At 39.5% G+C, this 20,347-nt stretch overlaps 2 protein-coding genes across 2 annotated transcripts; both read left to right on the plus strand.

Moving 5' to 3' along the window:
• Positions 1-639: 639 nt before the first annotated feature.
• On the plus strand, positions 640-2,115 carry LOC110068975 (carbohydrate sulfotransferase 3-like). The gene has a single exon (XM_020776387.2). The coding sequence runs from the start codon at positions 710-712 to the stop codon at positions 1,832-1,834; it is 1,125 nt and encodes a 374-aa protein (XP_020632046.2). The 5' UTR covers positions 640-709; the 3' UTR covers positions 1,835-2,115.
• Positions 2,116-2,485: 370 nt separating this feature from the next.
• LOC110068974 (outer dynein arm-docking complex subunit 2-like) lies at positions 2,486-18,422 on the plus strand. The gene is made up of 25 exons (XM_089287788.1): positions 2,486-2,667; positions 4,014-4,065; positions 4,950-5,018; positions 5,839-5,907; positions 6,094-6,156; positions 6,509-6,597; positions 6,966-7,085; positions 7,525-7,590; positions 8,662-8,779; positions 9,502-9,561; positions 9,654-9,800; positions 10,646-10,721; positions 10,950-11,086; positions 11,465-11,616; positions 11,845-11,956; positions 12,650-12,760; positions 13,762-13,916; positions 14,142-14,220; positions 14,704-14,885; positions 15,111-15,178; positions 15,296-15,342; positions 16,263-16,340; positions 16,576-16,686; positions 17,696-17,917; positions 18,140-18,422. Exons 2-25 carry the CDS (start codon positions 4,027-4,029, stop codon positions 18,287-18,289), a joined length of 2,520 nt encoding a protein of 839 aa, XP_089143914.1. The 5' UTR covers positions 2,486-2,667; positions 4,014-4,026; the 3' UTR covers positions 18,290-18,422.
• Positions 18,423-20,347: the final 1,925 nt, after the last annotated feature.

Raw genomic sequence — 20,347 nt, forward strand, 5'->3', positions numbered from 1 at the left:
TCACATTATCAGAAAGAGAATTTAACAGTTTTTCAACCAGCGTGCGTTGGATATGAGTTGGCTATAATGATTTCATATCCAACAAGCGCGAGTAGAATAACTGTTTTATTAAAACCGCCCCCAAAATATAGCAAACTAGACTAATATAAAGATAAAAGCGCCCCAAAAATATCGCGCGTACGCTTACCATATTTGTAGATGATGGTATAATGGTTCATAACACGTGTTGGCTAAGCCAATTAAAACTCTTGAACTCATTATCCAATGATCTACATCTTAATAATCGGTATTGTAAAATAAAACATCCGATAGCTTTTTCTTACTCAGCAATTTTTGTATTAAAGCGTTATGTTAAAGCATAATGGAAATCAGTACACCAGATCTCTAGAGCCATTGTACAAGACCCAGTTATGTTCCCCAATTTTTGTCCCGGCTGTAAACGAAAATGGGGGTTGGCGGGGGGGGGGGGGGGTGCTAAAAATGGACAGGGGGCTTGATTCTTGCTCCAAAAAGGAGGGGTAATTAATTAGAGTGACGGCTTGTTTGAGAAGAGAGGAGGCTTAAAAGAGATTTGAGGTAAAATGGATTTGACGTGACTGAATTCTACTGTTATTGTTGTTGTTGTTGCAGTTGTCCTGGTAATCGTGGAAAAATCTTCGCCTTGTTTGTTTCTTGTATTGCGGCCATTGTTGTCTTGGTTGTTTCAGTTATGACGCAGGAGTCACAAGATTTCCAGCCTGAACCTGTTATCGATGAACTAGGAACCTCCCCTTCAATTAAACCATCTACTGCAACTAGAGACACCAAAAGATGGAATGTCATCATTTTAACACATATGAGTTCTGGTTCAACATTTGCTGGGAACATATTTAACCTGCATCCTGATGTATTCTATCTGTATGAGCCCCTGCACCACTTAAGGAGAGCTGTTTATGGGAACGAGTGGAATCCGTTTGATAACGCAACTAATGATGAGTACAAATCTGATTTTTCAACTCTGTTTAGGGACGTTTTTGACTGCGGATTTCGAGAGGACGTTACTTTGGAAAGGGTAATTCCTCCGTTCGTGAGGAGATTAAAGAGATTTACTTATTGGCGGTTTTCAAGTCCAGAATTCACCAAAGAGGCAGTAGGTAATGCTTGCAAAGCTAAGAAATTAACCGTGGCGAAAGTCATGCAAACACGACTGCCACGAAATATTGGAATCCAAGAACTCCAGAGGGTCTGCACTGCGGACCCAGCTAGATTTGACTGTTTGATTATACATCTTGTGAGGGATCCACGTGCTGTGGTGTCATCTTTGCTGGGCCGTAAATTCTTCATCATGGGAGGACCAAAGAGAAAACTGCTTACTTCAAGTTCTTTAACCACGGAAGGAAGGGAACTAGTGAAGCAGCACGCTGAGTTAATGTGCTCGCAAGTTTCCAACAATATAAACTATGCAAAGGAAAACTGGTTAAACTGGTTTAAAGGCCGATACAAGGTAATCCGTTATGAAGATATTGTAGGAAATGCTCTCAGCACGGCAGACGAGTTGTACAACTTTGTTGGTCTCTCCATGGTTGAGTCGATATATAAGTGGATTGTGGAAGGTGAAAAGCCTGTGGGAACCGGAGTATCAACTTTTAAGGTGTCGGAAAATGATGTTAAGAGGATAGGTCATTGGAGATTCGACCGAGACTCCTCGCTAGTTTCCTTGTTTGAGGAGGCCTGTGCGCCACTGATGAAACTAACCGGGTACATTTTTGCCAATGGCTCTGAACATCTTCAGCACGACCTTAGCGAGCCGCTTCTAACTAAGGAGATACCGTTCTTAAAAGACCTTCCATTGTAAACATAAAGAAAACAACGAAATTTATCTAGGTTATTCATGTTATTTTGACTTTGAAGATAGGCGTCGTCAAAAGTGTTTACAAAGTTCAGGTTGCAATTTCCAGCCGTAAATATCAAGACATTACAAAGTGAATTCTGGTGGCAAAATTGAAATTACTCCACCATGCATTTAAGTATCTGGTAAACTTGTTAAAGGAGCTCAGTCACGGTGTTTTGTCTTTTTTGGGGCACGTACAAAATCTCCTTTAAATGGAAGGAAACCTGAAAATAATAGTTTACTAAGATAGAAAAACATCAGAGAGATAATAATAAACCATAAAGGAACAAGGATGGTCAAGAATGGCGAAGATTGACACGGATTGCAAACGACGAATTTGAAAAATTTAGGCTAAACTTTTCAAAATGTGCAAACCGTGACTGGGTTCCTTTAACTTTGCAACTTTCTTCAGACATATACCTTTGTCTTTTTTGGTTCTATAAGTAAGAATTCAAACAGATATTCAACTGATGTTGAATATTAAACATATCTGAACAAAGGGGTGTCAATTTTCCGCGTATAATTGGTCCAAGCACCTGCTAACTGCATGGCATAAGTTGCTATGGAAACCCAATCATATCCTAAGTGTACTATTGTTTACCTTCATGTTCCTTCATCACAGTCTTCATTTTAATTTGGTTTTCGAAATTTTAAAGTCAAAAATGGTCGTGTTTATTGGCAGGATCTGCATTTAAATAAAAACGCGGAGGGGTGGTTTAGGCTTTTTTTTTTTTTCTGAAGTGGAAACAGATGGTTTGAAATCGTATTCTGTTATCGCCGGAGATCATTATTTTAAGGTAAGTGGTGCAAGTTATCTGTCTATGTTTCTTAAGTTTAGTGAAGTAACATCGCATAATTAAACGTCCATGAATGAATTTAATGTATGGGGTTACGGAAGTTTCCAAAACAGTAACGGAACGTTATCGGTTAAATCTTAGCAGTAGAATTCGTTGACTTCATGTATACAAGAAAAGGGGATATATTACAAGTCTCTTAGGGATTCAATGAAGTGATTTAAGGGCAGATTTAGGCCAGGTATCCGAAAAGATATGGGCCCAAACACATTACATCAAGTCTAGTTTTATCTTCTGCAATTTTGCAAACCGTTTTAGAGAAATTTGCAGCGAGTTTGTATTACATTTTTGTTCACTGTTTAATGTATTTCAAACATAAAAAGCAAACTGTAATATTTCTTCTTTATTAAACGTGGCAAGAGAGCTAAATTCTTGTTAATTTCTGGGAAATCTATGATCAAATATCGAAATATTGCTTTTCACATGTCAGTATAGTCTGAGAAAATTGATTCTCCCACGAGGTAAGCATATTTTTCTAAATTGACAACAGCTAAACTAAACTCTTTTTTTCATTTCGCATGTAAATTGTGAATTTGTCAGGGTACTCAAAAGTAGCTATTTTGTGAGACAACATTACCCGGTATTTTCGCTTCCTTGGCTAATACTTAAAGCCGGGTTTCTGTCTGAAGTTTTTTTTCGACTTCATGGCGCTTTAATTCGGCGTTCGATAAAACATGCAAATATTCGATGTTTTACAATTTGGACATGTGGAGTAAAGTGCGTTGTTTTTAATATTTCATGTGTTGATTGGCTTACAATTCAAATTGAGAAAATTAACATGGAGTAAACAGCAACAGAGCTCTTGTCGGATGAGCTGAATTGAAAACTAGTCAATTTCCGCAAGGTCCTGCATCAAAGCAAGGCATTTGCAGCCGAATATTCCACATTTTACAAAATGCGATAGCAGGCAAGTTTTGAAGTAATAATAACAAACCGAAAATAAATAGAGATCGTTACAGCATGAAAAAAGTAGGTGGCTTTGCGATTTACAAACCTGTATAGAATAGTGTCTGTAGTAGTAGTAGTGGTATAAGTAGCTGTAGCTGTCGTCGTCGTCTCGTCGTCGTGTGCTCGTCGTCAGCGTCGTCGTCTGGTCGTCAGCGTCATCGTCGTCGCCTCGTCCTCGTCCTCTCCTCGAGCTCGTCCTCGTCTCGTCGTCGTCCTTATCATCGCCCCCGTCTTTAACCTCGTCCTTGTTCTACTCGTAGTAGTAGCCAGCCTATCGCTAGTTTCACATTAGCATCAGGTAGGGTAAATTACGTACGGTTTAATATTTTTGCATCTTGCAGGTCAAAACACGCAATGTCGGATATTGACAATGAAATGGATACACGGCTTGAGGTCGGTTTCCTTTTATAGTCGTAGATTAGTATAAAGATAGACGTGGTCCAAAAATAACTGTACGCCGGGAGGTTTTTATAAAGCCACGTGTCGCTATCCGGGGGGGAGGGGAGACTCCCATATAAAAAGGGAGGGGGTGCTTGACCGAAATTTTGAAAAGAACCCCTAAGACGTACCAAGATGCTGTTTTGTGGGCGTGACTTGAAGTTCCCCCCCCCCCCCTGAGAGGTACCAGTTCTAAAACAACACATTATCTCTCATTATCATTATCTATTTTTTTCGGCTCAATACCTTAAAAAGTACCTCAAACGTTCCCGCTGTGGACATCTTGAGGCTGAACACTCGAAGAGGTATCAAAACCACTCTTTTAACCCCTAAAAGGTAGGACGAGCACCCTGGTCCGTTTTCCTCAGGAGGGTCGCTATATCATTTCTTCACCCTCTAAGACTGACGAGTGCGGTCTCTAGGTTTGTTCTAGTTATATTTTTACGTTATTTGATGAAGAATTGGCAGAAAGTGTTAAGAACTAACAATCAAGCCTGGGTCTCAAATGAATTTGCCAAAACATGAAGACAATCAAGGCGAAATGATTGCGGTAAAAATTCTGCAGCGTTCTTTAACGACTTTTTATTAAAGGGCATTTGCAAGGTGGAGTCTCATTTCATAATTGGCAGGTGATTAGAAAATACGATAGCAATGTCTCAGGTTATCTCTCCTTTTATTGGGCCGTGTGGAATTATCCACAGTTTTTTTTTATATATATATAACCTTAGCATAAAGGGGAAAATTTTTTGAAGGCAACAGCATGAAGCTGTTTTTCTCTCTCCGAGCCGATAGTTTAAATCTTTGTTTCAAACTAATGGAAATTGGTATTGAGCTTACAGACGGCAGGTGAAGAGATTCCAGTGAAAGAGAAGACACCGATCGAAAATACAACCACAAATGAAATTCTCGTAAGTATTCATCTTGTATTGCATTTATAAGACACTTCACTCTCCCTGTACATGAAAGAAAATTTAACAAACTTTCGGATCGATCGATAGAAAGTAACAGATATGAAGTTAGGCACGCGGCTCCTAAGCTCACCATTTACAGAGTCTGCTTTTGGTAAATATATAAACAATAGCCTCCATTTGGCGCGAAAATATGTTCGGATATTTGTCCGCAGACATTATCTGTTCCGAGAAGCGAACAGTTTTCCGAGAGCGAAGCTCGAAGAAAACTATGAGCTTCGAGTAACAGATAATGTCCAAGGGCAAATATCCGAGCATGTTTTCAAAGTCAAATGGAGGCTATTGTGTTTATTATCCTTCAAATATTTTTCGCAACACGCGCAGTTTCGAAAATTAACTAAACGAGCGCGAGGGTCGTACTGGGGAACATTGGCCCGAGGTCGTGGCATTACGGACCGAGCGCAGCGAGGTCCGTACAAAAACGACCGAGGGCCAACATTCCCCAGTACGGCTCGAGCTAGCTAGGTTAGTAAGTAGTTTATTAGTGGCACTCGGGCCATGCTTGTTTTGAATTTGCCGGATTTCGAGAACAAAAAATACACAGCTTATGACCGTTTCTATGGAAACGGTCCGTATGGCGAAATCCCGACTAAGAAAGAACCAATCAGAACGCTCGGATTTACCTCAAGACTACCTTGCCGTATAATAATCTCGGATATTCCCAAGTTTTAGCTGGGGAACATTCGGTCACGTGACGCGTGTAGACCAATCGCTCGCGAGCAAAAATATTTGATGGATTATAACATTTCTTTATTGGCAGGAAAACACAGAAAGTCGCGATACGAATGACAGCCATGCTCCGAACGAATCAAGCAACATCAAAGATGAGGTAAGTGCAATGTAATAACAGTTTTGATCAGCATGGAAAAGAGTGTGCTTTCGCGTTTCTTTTGTACATTGCCATGGTCATGGTTACTTTTTAATGCATATGATAAATATAACTGCGTGTAGAGCATGCCTTGATCGTGAAGGGCCTACGCGGCACATACTGATAATAGACATATTTATTTTACAGGCACGAGTGGACAAGTCGATTGAAGAAACTCCAAGTCAACAGGAGGACAAGTTGGAAAGGAAAGTAAGTAGAAAAAAAAAACGACTTGTCATGACATATATGTAAAATTTCTAATAAACTTTGCACTGAAAAGGGAACCACAATTGCAATATATATACGAGCTTATACACACAACGGTTTGGTAACAAATTAGCTCCTCGGCCATAATGGTCATAATGTATGGGTTTCCCTCAGGCTCAATGTCGTTTCAAACATGGCAAATCAAAGCTATAAAATAGACAAGTCAATGCAAATTGTACTTCAACGATGAGTCAAATCAAGCTGGCAATTTGTTATTGCCAGCACGGGGAAGGGAACTCCCTTCAAAAATTAACACATCTTTTTGACTGAGATTTCTATGGTATTTTCCTCGTAGAACTCCTTCCTGGATAAATATTTGAGTGAGAGCGAGCCAGAGGATGGGAAGTCAGAAGATGAAAAGCAAAAAGAAAAGCAAGTTGAAAGGTGTGAAACCCTAAATAAAGATATTAACTTGAAAACAACAATCTGTTTTCTTACCAACACTGGGATTCCCTTTCATGTTACCTATCAGAAAGTGTCACGTATTCAGCTTTAAATGTTTGGTATATGTGAAATTTAGTTGTCTAACTTGTATAAAATCTATAATTTCGTGTGTTGTCTTCAGTTTTTTTGCCAACAAGCTTCTTGCTACCGTAAATTAATGAAGTTGCTTCACTCCTTTTTCCAAGAATATAAGACACACATTATGCAAGCAGGCAATTATAAGTAGCAGACTCCTAAAGAATTGAATCTGTATTTCACATGAAAAATCGTTACGTCATCCTTAATTCATTTGATTCCTATCTCTACAGAAAGCCGGTTAAAAAGAAAGTTCAAAAGAAAACAAACAAAACTAGCAACGAAAAAAACCTTAATCATCGACAGCGCTCCATGAGATGGAAAGACATAAGACTTGTTGCTGGAGATGACAGGTAAAAAGGGACTGTTAGTCGCTTCAAGCTAGCAGATAACTGTAGGAAAGGTAGGCACGCAAGGCGTGCTAGTGCTAGTTTCCCATTGATGCCGTCTCGCACCGTGTTTGGATTGTCTGTTGGGAAAAGTACTACAAATACAGTTTCCTTTTCTTGTTTTACAGTTAACTCCGACTTCTAGAAAAGTTGCTCAATAATGTACAGGACCGCTCAACATTGTTACGTGTAATTTTAATTAAAAATGAATCTTGATCTTAGTTGTAAACGGGCCATTAAATAACAACTTCGTAACAGTCCGGTCCATAAACTTATCAAAAATGAAAATCGAGCAATAACAGTATTTCGTCAATGAGGATAAAAACAAGCTATACCTTGATGTCAAGCATCTGTATTTGCAATTTATCGCTAGTTTATGTATTTTTTTTATCCATTGTCACAGTGATGAAGAAGCGAAGGAAGTTATAAAGCCGCCACAACCCAAAGTGAAACAAACTCGCAAAGAAAGGTACACATGAAGTAAACTAATTAACCTTCTCAATCCCAATAAATTGCTCCTCCAATTAGTTAACGAAACTTCTCCACCGAAAATGAATGCAATGTCTTTCGCTTTTTATTTTCTTTCCTTAAAAGAAAGTCTTGGGATTTGCACTAACTCTAAATATTACTATGTGATTGTAACCGTAAGCTGAGCTATAGTTTGTTGTGACTACTTTTTGTATTTTGTAATATTTGTCTCATCAGCATAATCGATTCAGTTTCTCAGTGATCAAGCTACAGAAATATCAGCTCTTAATGTTGAAGGGTGTATAATAAAACTTTTTTTGCGACGAGTTTTAAAAACTCAAGATTTTACATAGAATGTATGAGCTCATTAGTGCCTTTGCCACCCAGAAATTTGACCACCAATTTCACCAATTACTATGTTTCACAAGCACTCAGCAACGATAGCTGTATAAATGCAGATAACACAGTTAGCCAATTGCCACCATGCAACTAGTATCTGTTAAAACTGGCAAAACGTGCTCTACCGTGCATCTCTCTCTGAAATACAAACGTTGATCACGTTGGTCCAGAATCAGAATGTGCCTTACAGTATTTGCGGTACTTTTGCTCTGGTATTTTATCACAATTAAGACGAAAACCGATAGGAAATCGAGCAGTTTCAGTTTTTAGTGGACAAAAATCTGGTACCAGAATAATTTTAAGTATTTTACAGTCCTTTATACATTTTCTCAAAGCTAAAGATATAAATAGTTGCCTGAAATAACACCGAAAACAATTTCCCATGGGAACGAGAGAAAATAAATTTCAAAAATCAGAGAAATTGTGCAAACGCAGGTAAAATCTCATCCTCCGTTTCATTTCACCTGTACTTTCAAGTATTTCGTACAAAGTTCAACATTTGTTTTCGACATTCGGTGTTGCTAGAAATGATTTTTCGAGAAGATATTTATAACAGTCGTACAGAAGTTTGCAATGCGATGTAAATAATCTTAGTACTAGGTTTTTGTCCACTTAATTGTTACTCGAATTTCTGGTGGATTCCGTCTTAATTTTTATCATTCTATGTAACAAGCCGAAACAACAAGCAAAACGTCCATAGGCGGTCAACGGTTCCCAGAATTCCAACAGAGCAGGCGGAGAGTTCAACAGAGAGCGAAGAGGAAGATGACAGAGTGTTGGACGGCAAAGTGGTGAGCCCGCTATACGGTCGGCAGTGGTAGCTGAAATAACTGTTGTATTGTGATAATAAATACACGTAAATAAAACAACTAATAACAACAAATGATAGATGAATTAATCATCACTTTACATAGATATCGGCTAAAGTCCACTGATTCTGTTTAAATTTTCTGAAATAACGCATCAATGGAAAAAGCAAATTTAAAAAAATGAAGAATTGACAGACGCGATAAAGCCAGAGGGCGCAACGCATGCCACGCAAGCCTTGGCCAAGTAGGAGTTTTCTTTGCCGAAAAGGGGTGATCATATAACTAGACAACCAGTTGTGGACAAAATTAAAAAATAGTAAAGGGTCGCTTGCGATCCATCGATGAGAGAAAAAAAGCTTCATTTTTCTACCCATCTTCCCTGTCTACATCTTTGTTGTCATGTTTATCATAGTTAATAGAGGGGAAAGGTTATGAAGCCCGGAAAACATCAAAGGAGCAAAGAAAGATGGCAAGGGTTATGTCGAAAGGTCGACGACTGTGCACAATCTTAATTTTTACGCTCATACACTAGGCATGAATCACTTAACCGAAACATTTCTATTGATTAGTTCCTAAAGTCAGAAGTAAACAACTGTTGTGTTTAAGACACAGTCGAGGCCAAAAACGAGCACAAAAGCACACAACAAAGAACTTTGTAGGGTTTTAATAACCATTCTCTTCTATCAACTGTCTTTATCTTACAGAGCGTGGCTGATCTTCCCTCCGAGTATTGGCAAATACAAAGGCTTGTCAAGTTTTTAAAGGTAAGAACAGGTACTTTTCACTAATCGGTCCTGTATTGACGTCACTGAACGGTTCCTCTAAATCCAGCTTGACTTGAAATTCCTGTTTTCAGATTGGTAACCAGGTCGCCACGGTTATCACGCTGTGCGGCCTGACGGACTTCAACTTAACACAGGAGATGACTCAGATGGCCATCAGAGATGTCAATGGATTAACAATCCTTGTCAATATTCTCAGAACCGACCACGTGACCTGTCAGGTATAAACAGATGTAATTTCTGAAGATTGAGGGACGAATTAGTCAGAAATTATTATCCTGACGTCACGATGGATAGGCTCGCGGGGTGTCATGGGACGTTAAGGGACTATTAGGCATTTGGCGGGAGATTTAGGTCATTCTAGGTTTGTCAGTTTTCGTGATTCACTTGTTTATTAAACTTTTGCTATAACAGTTTGTATGTGTAATTGAAAGTGTTCTAGCTTATTGATTTTGTACCCTTTCTTCGGGGTCTTGTGCTGCTACATTAGCTGAGGAAACCTTTCCGCATATTTTTTGGCACATCTTATTAGTGGTGTATCGAGTCTGGCGTAGCACAGGTTCTAATTGTTAGAACCAATAGTTGAAATTTGCAAGGGTAAAGTTTATCTCATAGGACGGAATACATCTGCATCAGAAGACTGACTGACGCATCCTCAATGAACTATTTGCACTTAATGTTTCGCGTTAGTGTAGTCAGAATAAAGATTTGGGTCGTGCTCACAACATTCTCACATTCTCAAAGAGCAAGTTACAACTCGAACAACTTCTCGACGTCTTTACATCGGTTTCCCCAACTTTTCAGCCAATGAAAGAGCAAGTGACTGCACGTGCAACGTTTTGACATCTTAATGCCGTTTTCCCTAATTTCTCAGCCAATCAAATAGCAAGCAACTGCTCATGCACCATTATGTGCATTTTTGTTGGGGTCCTAAAGTTCTCAACCAATTAAACAAGAAAGAAAGGCGTCTTTGCCCCTGGACGAAATCGTGTCTTGATTTTCAATCATTAGTTATTTGTTATTTATTGCTTTTGCTAAATACAGATTTAATTTATCCACTTTTTAGGTTGGTGCCTTAAAGGTTCTTCAACAGTTGACATTAAATAGTAAATACAACAGGCGAGCAGTTATCAACATGGGAGGTTAGTGATGTACATACAACATCTCCTTACAAAACACATGATCAATCAAACAGACCAGAAGAATTTAGGAACACTATCAAGAAAAATAGGTTCGCAATGCGTACAGAGGGCTAAGTGTTATTGATCTTGGGGAGTTGTCTTGATACTTAGATCAATTCTTCTAACTATTACTATGATAATACATGGAGATCAAAAGGAGAATTTGGGTGTTCATTTTATGCTCCTTAGGGGTTCAGATCCTTGTGAACCTCATCACCGATTGTCCACAGGAAGTACAAAGCTTAGCAGCAGCTAACCTGGCAAACATGGCGAAATCCAGTCTAGGGAGAAATATTCTGAAAAGACATGGAGGGCTACAAAAACTGGTGAGACTCCATATAAAGTTCAAGGTTGCTGAAGGAGGAGAGGGTTTGACATCCGACTCGTTCTTCCCTGAGTCGTGCCTTTCCATTGATATGTTTCGTGTTATGCTCTTGGGTATCCAAGAGAGGTTTCTCACAGTGCCTTTTGCCATCAAGGTGTACAAATGGGTATCACCAAACGTTTGCCAAACCCCAACAACGTTCTTCGCAATAACGAGCGATTGACTAAACTCCTACCCAGGGAAACATATAATTATAATTTCTTCAGAATTTTATTCAAGCACAATTTGAGCACCACACCTTTACTTTTCCAAGGAGAGCTTTGTTCGTGGAGGCTCTTATGCACTTAATCAATTCTAAGAATTTTTTCTCCTTTGTTAGGTTGGTCTTCTAGACTATGAAGACGGACGAACGCGAAGTACTGGAAGAAGGAGCTCTGATAACCAATCCCCAGGCCACCACGGATCAGATCTGGAAGTTGCACGAAATGCAGCGCTTGCGCTGTGGAGTTGCAGCAAGAGCACGCGCAGTAGGTTTGTTCTGTCACGCGATTTTCACGTAGTAGCCAACTAGCAAAGATGCATATGAACAGCATACAGGGGATGCATGTAATGGCACCTCTTTAGGTCGAACTCTCGCTTGTAAGCAGACCGAGCCTGTGATTCTTCCAGAAGGCTTGCACTTGACAAAACCTCTTCAAATGAAAATGTTTTGAATTTTAATTACACTTCAGATTGTTTGACCTACACCTGTACTTGTAGGTCAGCAATCTTCAAGGCTGGTAGTGTCCCGTTACTTGCCAAACTCATCCGGCTGGACAAAGAAGAGGTCCTCGTCCCTATTGTAGGACTTGCTCAAGAGTGTGCAGTGGAGGTAATAAATAAATACACTTATATAGCAGTATCAGACTGCGTTGCCAGATTTATTTTAACGTAATCAAGCCACGAGAAGACTATGAAGGACACAAAATTCTTTTGTTGACTTTAGTCTCAACCCCACTTCCTCGTGTTATTTTTTTTGTCCCAAGAATAAGTCTAAGCCTGGCCACGTAAGTTATTTAAGGATTTAGAATCTGCAGTTTCTTGGATCGAAGCAGCAGTAAAGCAAAGTAGGTTTTACATTATAGAGTAGTTTTGAAGGCAGAGGTGACGCAGAATGAAGGTGAGAGCGCTCACCTTCAATCAGAGTGGCCGGGGTTGAATCCAGGACCCAGCATCACAAGTATGTTGAGATTGTGATTGGTTTCGTCCTTGCGTCGAAGGTTCTTCTCCGAAATTCTCCGGGTTTCCTCCTCATACAAAAACGAACAATTCTTTATTCCAATTCGCTCTTGACAAAGCCTTCAAGACGGCCACAGAGCTCTTTCCAAACAAGAGTACATGTTTTTGCAAGCAGATCACGAGAAAAGACCGTTACGTCTTGCAGCCCTCGACTTAAACAGTTATTCGCATGCAGTTAATTTAGGCGATATTGAGACCTTTTCTAGTACTAAACTTAGGGGTTCTAGCAACCTTATCATGATTCTAAATTGTTTTTTTGCGACAAATATTTTCATTTGTGTTTCAGAGTCGTTTTAGAGAAGCTTTCTATAAGGAAAGTATGATAGCGGCAATCGTGCAGCGCTTGGTAACAGATAATGAGGAGCTTCAGGGTTACTGTGCCAACGCGATATTCAAGGTAAAATAACTTTTTTAAACCAATTGATTGGTTTAATTGGTAAGTTTATTTTCTAATTGGCTTTCGTTAAATTAAAATCACTCCTAGCATACACAAGAATTAAGACAATGGGCCAATCAAAAGTCCCATAAAAAAGAGTGTAACCAGTATCCCGAGCCAAGCGCAGGATAACATGTAATTCGCGAAAAGCGCGGGAAAGCTCGAATAAGCCATTTGGGGTTTGAAAGTAAGCGTAGCTCATTTATGGATACAGCTGCCTACAACATGTGGTTGAGTGGGAACTAGAATTTAAAACGCAACAAGAAACAAAAACACGAACAGTCGTGCCTGCTGTCAGAAACGACTAGGACCAGAAAACAGAGCAAATTAGCAGAAATATCCGCTAATTAGAGGCCACAAATGCAGTGCTTGTTTGTGGTATCTCCGTTAAAGGAGGTGTGCGATTTTAATGCGAACCGCACCTTCGTTTACAGAAATTTTTTAAAGTAAAACCAGTGAGCAGCACGTCTGCGAACTACTTGAGTTGTAAAACTTTTTTATTTTCTCCTACGCGTTTCGTGTGACTAGCGCACACTTCTTCAGGGAGTTTAACAATACAATCAAGTATACCTGTATATATACCTGATACAATTCTGCATTTCGCAGAAAACGACACCTACGGATTTGCGTATACAAACCGCTCGGTAATAGTTATGTCACACTTAAAATATGTCACACCTTAATAATATTTTTACGCCTGTTTCCTAGACGCATTACCGAGCGGTTTGTATACGCAAATCCGTAGGTGTCGTTATCTGCGAAATGCAGAATTGTATCCAGGTATATATACAGGTATACTTGATTGTATTGTTAAACTCCCTGAAGAAGTGTGCGCTAGTCACACGAAACGCGTAGGAGAAAATAAAAAAGTTTTATAACTCAAGTAGTTCGCAGACGTGCTGCTCACTGGTTTTACTTTAAAAAATTTATGATTTTTTTTTTTCTTACCAATTACTTGGCAGTGTGCCGTGGACGAACAGACAAGAAAAGCTGTATATGACTGCGGGGGCCTGGACACACTCGTCTCACTTCTTTCCCGCCAAGATAACAAGAAGCTGTTGGCGGCTGTGACCGGTGCTATATGGAAATGTGCAATCAGCGAATACAATGTTAGAAGGCGAGTGTGCATGCACTTCAGTGGTCTAGACTGTGATAAGCATGGTCGAAGGAAGTTATTGAAGGCCCACGTCAAGAAAGTATTTTTTAAGTAATAAAAGTAACAGAAACCAGATAGCACGTACGTGTTGAATCGGACTCACAGCCATCTCCAGTACCTATGTCTAAAGCATTTGTTTATTTTTACTTTAATTGTTGTTTTTACTTTTTGTTGATATTTTACCAGACTAATGGAAGTCAAGGCTTTGGAGACCCTCATCTGGCTTCTCCAGGGAGACGAGGGCGGAGACGAACTTCCTGAGCAAGTTAGTATTGAAAGGACTTCCGGATGAATGCGATTTGGACCCACTATATATGATTTGTTTGTTACAACAAAAAGCGATTTCGAAAAAAAATGTAAGCAATAAAATTAGCGAAAGTAAAGCAACGACTTCGTGTTATCATTGTCAAATGAATAAATCAAAATAACTCAAGGCATATTTATAGAAATTGCGATGTGAGGAAATAAATAATTAGCAAAGGTGACATGAAGGAATAAATGTAAAACGTTTCGCGGATTCATTCGCGCGAAATATTCAGTTGAATTGGATGCGTGCAGTCAGTGTATATGGAAATGGCTGCTGTTGTTCACACAGCTTTATCCGTTATAAAACGTGGTTGAACTTTCCCCGAGGCTTTAACGCATTTTGCCAACACTGTTGAGTACCCAAAAATAGACTGAGATGTGATCATGGAAGGAAACTAAATGATCTTTGATTTTAATTTTCTGATTTTGATGTTCAACCAAGGTTCAACTCCATATTGTTGGAGCCATTGGAGAAATTGCCAAAGATCCTAAAGGTCCATTGGAAGTATTACGGTGCAAAGGCTGTAAGACACTTGTGGACATCTTAAACATTCCAAATGAAGAGCTCACTGGAACAGCGGCAAGAGCCATTGCAGCATGCGCTGTGAATAGTAGCTGTCGAGCGTAAGTAGTTGGAAAGTTAATGGAAAGTTGTAAGTAGTTGGAAAGTTGATGGAACGTTGCATAATAAAATGGGGGAGAGGGGAGGGTTTATGCAAACAGTTATCATGTGTGAGGAGCATTTTAACTGTCTAGGGTACTCCTGGCGCATGGTAAAGTCACTGTTTTAATCCAAGCCCTGGACGGACGCCTTACAATTGCAGTTATTGCTTTATTCATGGTTTCCAGAGTTTTCAACAGGCTTGAAGGACTAAGACTACTATGGTCGCTTATGAAGTCAAGAAACAACAAGGCAAGTCGAAGTTTTGCTAATAGTTCAGCCTGTCAGTCAAAACAAGATGTGCAATTTACAGTCAAGGCTGAGTGTACAACTGATGTGAATAACACGACGTATTTTTCTAATTTACAGGTAGTTGCTGGGGCAGCCTGGGCCGTTTACAGACTAATGCAAGACACACCGGTATGAAATAACTTCTATGTTACCTAACTGTTGTGTTCTTTGGGTACTCTAGGTGAATAATTTAATTATAATTTCTGAGGTGGACATAAATTTAACTACTTTGTTGCAGATGACCTTTACTTAAGGTCATTCCACTGAAATTATTGAACTTGCACAGAGATTTTTGTATAACTTTGCCTACTGATTGTTTATATTGTAGGAACTTAAATTTTGAGATAAAAATGAGGGGTCCCCATGTTCGTTTAGGAGTAACAGCACCTTTTTTATACCCAATAAATCCTTATAATAGCACGATTGCTTGTTAAATTCACGTTTCCGACGATTGTTTTTTGCTCTACACTGAGAATTGGTCCACATTTATTTTACACAGAGAAATTTATTACTCAGTTTAAAAAAAAAAAAAAAACAGAAAAAAATGATAGGTCACCATACTCGTTTGCGAGAGAATGACGATTTGCCTCTATGGCGAGGTCCAGCCTTAAAGAAAAATGGGCCATTTTTTAATGCGCGCGCGCTAATCACGCGTGAAATTATGCGTAGTAGGGATGCGCAATGCAATACTGGGGAATGACCTTAAGGACGTGTAGAAGAGCGGCCGTGGCTTACGATCACTTAGACTACGAGTAGTCCCCCTTTCGCCTAGTCCGTCGCGCATAACGCGACTTCCCGCAAGAAAAAAAAAAAATGGCCGCGGGAGATCCTGAGAGCGAGAAGCGTTCGTGAGGCCATTTTTTCCTCGCGGTTTATTTACGGTCTCGCTCGACGGACCAAGCGAAAAAGGGAATACTCGTAGTCCTACAAAAGATTGCTGTTCGAGTTGAATGCGCAGTATGATATCATCAAGATATCGAAAAACGTACATTAACACGTTTTTGTCACACAATGCTATTAATTTACCTTACAAGAGGTTTTGCTTGTAGGAAGCCTGGGAAACCGCCCGATCCTTTGTAGGGGGCCTGGATCTGACTGTTCGCTTGCTCAAATCTGATGATTTGGAAGTAAGTACACTTGTATGCCGCTTGATATTTTATACATTATTGTTGATATCAAAACATCAATAAGCATATTTAATTCCAGGATGAAATCACACCAGGAACATTAAGGCAAGAGTTTTATTGACCATCCTGACTGTCCTTATTCCTAAAATGAAATACTTTCATTATTTGTTACACACACAAACAAAAAAGCTAACCTAACGCACTCTTCACTAACACACATTTACAAATATTTCAGGTTCTGACCAGCGCTTGTGCAGTGATATCAATAGTGGCGTGTGATCCAGAGAATTTAGGAGTGATCACAGATTACGAAGTTGTTCGTTACTTGGCGCACCTCACACATAAGGTAAGAACATCAGCTGCGTCAGTTACATTGCATCGCAGCAACAATACGTTGGCGAGGCGCTTGTCAATCAGGCCTACTGGTGACAATAACAGGAATTATAGATCAGAAATGGGCTGAAATTTTATCTTATAGCTGAGCTCTCATCAGCTTCACAGCTTCACAGACCCGTTATACTGCGACTGTTAAATCTACTTCTATTAACTTCAAGTTTTGTTTTGTCTTTTAGTAGTTTTTAGGGAAAAAAGAGAAGAAAAACAGCAGCATTAAAAATTCTTACAAACTTCTTAATAAGAAGCAAAAGAATGCAAATATATAACATAATCGAGCAAATGATAATTCACTATCACTCTCAAACACACACACAATTCAAGGCGCGACTACAGCAGAATAATACAATATTAAGGGGTTACGATTACCGAAGACAAAAGAATAAAGTTACGGTATGACTAATTAGAAAAAAAGCATTAAAAAAGCATGAATAAGCTTTAAGTTGGGAAGTATCTTGTCTCTTTTCCTAGCGATGTCAGTGGAGCTTAAATATATATATATATATATATGCGTCCTGCTGTGGCAATAAAACCACGAAAAGAAGGCAATCAACTCATACACTTCCTAGAAGAATTATAATATTTGCCTAGAAACAAGATGAAATTGATCAAGATATAATTCTCGTCGGTTAACGTCAAATTTTCCAAAAATCAGATCTGTTTCGGTCAAAGTTCCAACATAGATATTCTTGTCTCGTACCCAGGACAGGGCCTGTTTCCAAAACTCGGCAGATCTCGTGCAGAAGAAAAGTAAATGCCCGATGGATTCATCTTCATCATGACAGAAAGCGAAGTTTGATGAATCAACTCTACCAAGACGATATAATTTTTCATTTGTGAACACGATACGATTTAAAATTTTGTATCAACTTCAAGTTGATAAATGGCGAAGTGTTCCACTTTCCCGCCGATGCAGTCAGTATTTTTTTCAGGAATTAACAGCTTTCTATTTCCATGTTCAGACTGATATAGTTCTAAGGCGTCATCTTGCTGAAGCCATCGCCATGTGCAGTAAATGGGGCAACAACGCCAAAAGATTCTCTGAGGAAGGCGCAGTGAAGCCCATGGTAGAGTACCTGGCGTCACATGACATTATAGTACAGCGGTCTGCAATGCGGGCTCTTGAGCAGCTTGGGAAAAACCCTGACAGTTGTATCACAATGCACCGCAGCGGAGTTGTCAAGGTAACGCTTCCAAGCTCGAGATATCAACTCTCCTTACCAATCGCCATACGTATCTTTTAATGTAGTTGTGAGAATTTGTTGTTATATCGTGTATACTGATATTATAGTGGACTGATTCAACAATCAACCAATAAACAAATCAATCAATCAATCGATAATCAACCACGCAGTCAATCGACTGATGATCAGTTTATCAGCCCCTTATCTATTTTACCTTTTCAGTTGTTGCTGGAGATGGTTGGCTCAGAAGATGCTGGCTTACAAGAGGCTGCTGCAGGGTGTCTGTTGAACATGAGACAACTGGCAATGGCGAACGAACGCGCGAAATACGAGAAGGAATCCAACACTCACTTGGAAAATGAGTCTGATTGAGATTCTGTATAAAGAGCCCAATATCCCACGATATGTAAATCACACTGAGCACGAAGTTCGAGCTCAATAATTACTGTCTTCAATGTAGTTGTGGTTTTATTAAAAACGAGTCGTAATTATTTGAAAAAAAAAAGGCTTCAGCGTTTTTATTGTAACCGTCATTAGAGGCCACTTAATTTAGCTTATCATCTTTCGACTGTATTCAACGACTGTTTAATTCCCTTCATTCTTCAACATATTTAATTCACCTTTATTTCCAATGGAAGCTATGACAATGGGGTTGTCCCTGCATGCTCTGAAACGTTTGGAGGCTGGGTTCCCTTAGCTTAGGGAAAACATAATCTTAGTTCAATCTGGCTTCGTAGTGCTCCTTTCTCTTTTTCTTGTCGCTTTAACCCAATATTTAGAGGCGTAATTCCACCAGTGAAGTACTCAAGTGAAAAAGCATAAATTGAAACCTTGCGTGACAGAAACTCCTAAACTTAGCGTGACAGAAACTCTTAAACTTAGCGTGACAGAAACTCCTAAAAAACAGCATTATAAAAATACAGACAAAATACAGCTGCCGAAAATAAACTTTTAATTTAGGTTAACGCAGGTCTTTTTAAAGCAACATAAGGGACCGTTCATTTTTTATAAGGTAGGGGGGGCTGGTGGGATTTGGGGGGGGGCCATGCGAAAAAAAATGGCTTTCGAGGGGGGGCCACCCCAAAAAAATAAGGGAAAAAGGGGGGGTCACGTGAAATATTTTAGTAAAACTTTAAAATGGCATAATGTTTGAATATCAAAAAAATTGCTATAGAATAAACATAGAAGGCAGGATACAAATTTATTACAAACTTTCCTTCTGCTTTAAAAAAACGTTCGGCGACAAAAAGCATTTGTAGCTACTGAAAATTTAAGACTGTTATTTTCGAATGCAACTTTCACTGGCACTCATCTTCATCTCCGCTGTCGTCGAGTTCTTCGTCGCCGCTTGTGCTGCTATGGGAGTCTCTTTCACCGATGCTGCAAGAAGCAGCAATGCTTTCCGTCAGAGTGTACTCTTCAGGGTACATGAAGGTGTAAACATAATCTCTGACTTCCCGCTCAAGGTTGGTGGTGATTCTGCTTCTTGCAGCATTGGTGAAATAATTCCCTTCCAAGAGCTGTGCGATGTATGGCCCATCTCTTCTAAATATCGACGTGGCAACATCCTCAACTTTAAGACACTCTACCGGGACGGCCGTTCTAGGAGGGTACACAAGGCATTGTGGAAGATCATTTCCTAGCGGGTTTCCAACACAGATTCCATAAACTCGTTGGACGTTGTTTTCAGTCCGCTTCCTCTTTCTTTCATTCGACTTTCTGCGGTTTTCTTTTTTCCTTCTCCTTTTGTTGATGTGCTGTTTGAGTATGCCTTTGAATATGCTGTTATAATTGCTCTTCTTATTTTCTAGTGCTTCCATGTCCTGCGTGACCTTCGTCAACTTAGCTTCTGTACATTTGATCTGTTTTACATTAAAACTGTGGGCAAATTCTTCGCCCTGCTTTAAAGCAAGCCCATTGGACTGAAAGAGTGTGGAATCGTGTTCCTTTACATCTTTCAATATGACATTCAACTTTTCCACCATTGCTCTGTGCTCTTTGATGGAGAAGTTCAGTTTTCTTCCATCACTGGGCTTCAACTGGTACCCTTGCATGGAAAACTCACTCGCCCTTCTGAACAGCCATCCGCACCTAGAAAAATTGCTTCTTTTGCTTGTAAGATGTCAAACTGCCTGGATCGTTCAGCTGTAAACCTTTTCTTAAACGACTCGTCGCTTTCGCCATTATTGCGCATTTTGGAATGAGCCTCTTTCATGATGCTCATGTAGTAATGCGCTCTTTCCCCGATTGGATTAACAATATAAAGAAGAAAGAGCATGGAAGTGGCAGGCTGGTTTTATCTGACCCAGAGAGCGTTGCTCTATTTGCAGATAAGTTTATTGTCAAATCGAAGTTTGTGGTGGATTATCTTCAGCATCTTGAAGTGCTGGAATTTAAAAGGAAAAAGAGAGCAGAAGAAAAGGCAAAGTT

The sequence above is a fragment of the Orbicella faveolata genome, unplaced genomic scaffold (genome assembly GCF_042242905.1).
Source record: "Orbicella faveolata isolate gen_17 unplaced genomic scaffold, um_ofav_v1 contig_15, whole genome shotgun sequence".
NCBI classification, from domain to species: Eukaryota; Metazoa; Cnidaria; class Anthozoa; order Scleractinia; family Merulinidae; genus Orbicella; species Orbicella faveolata.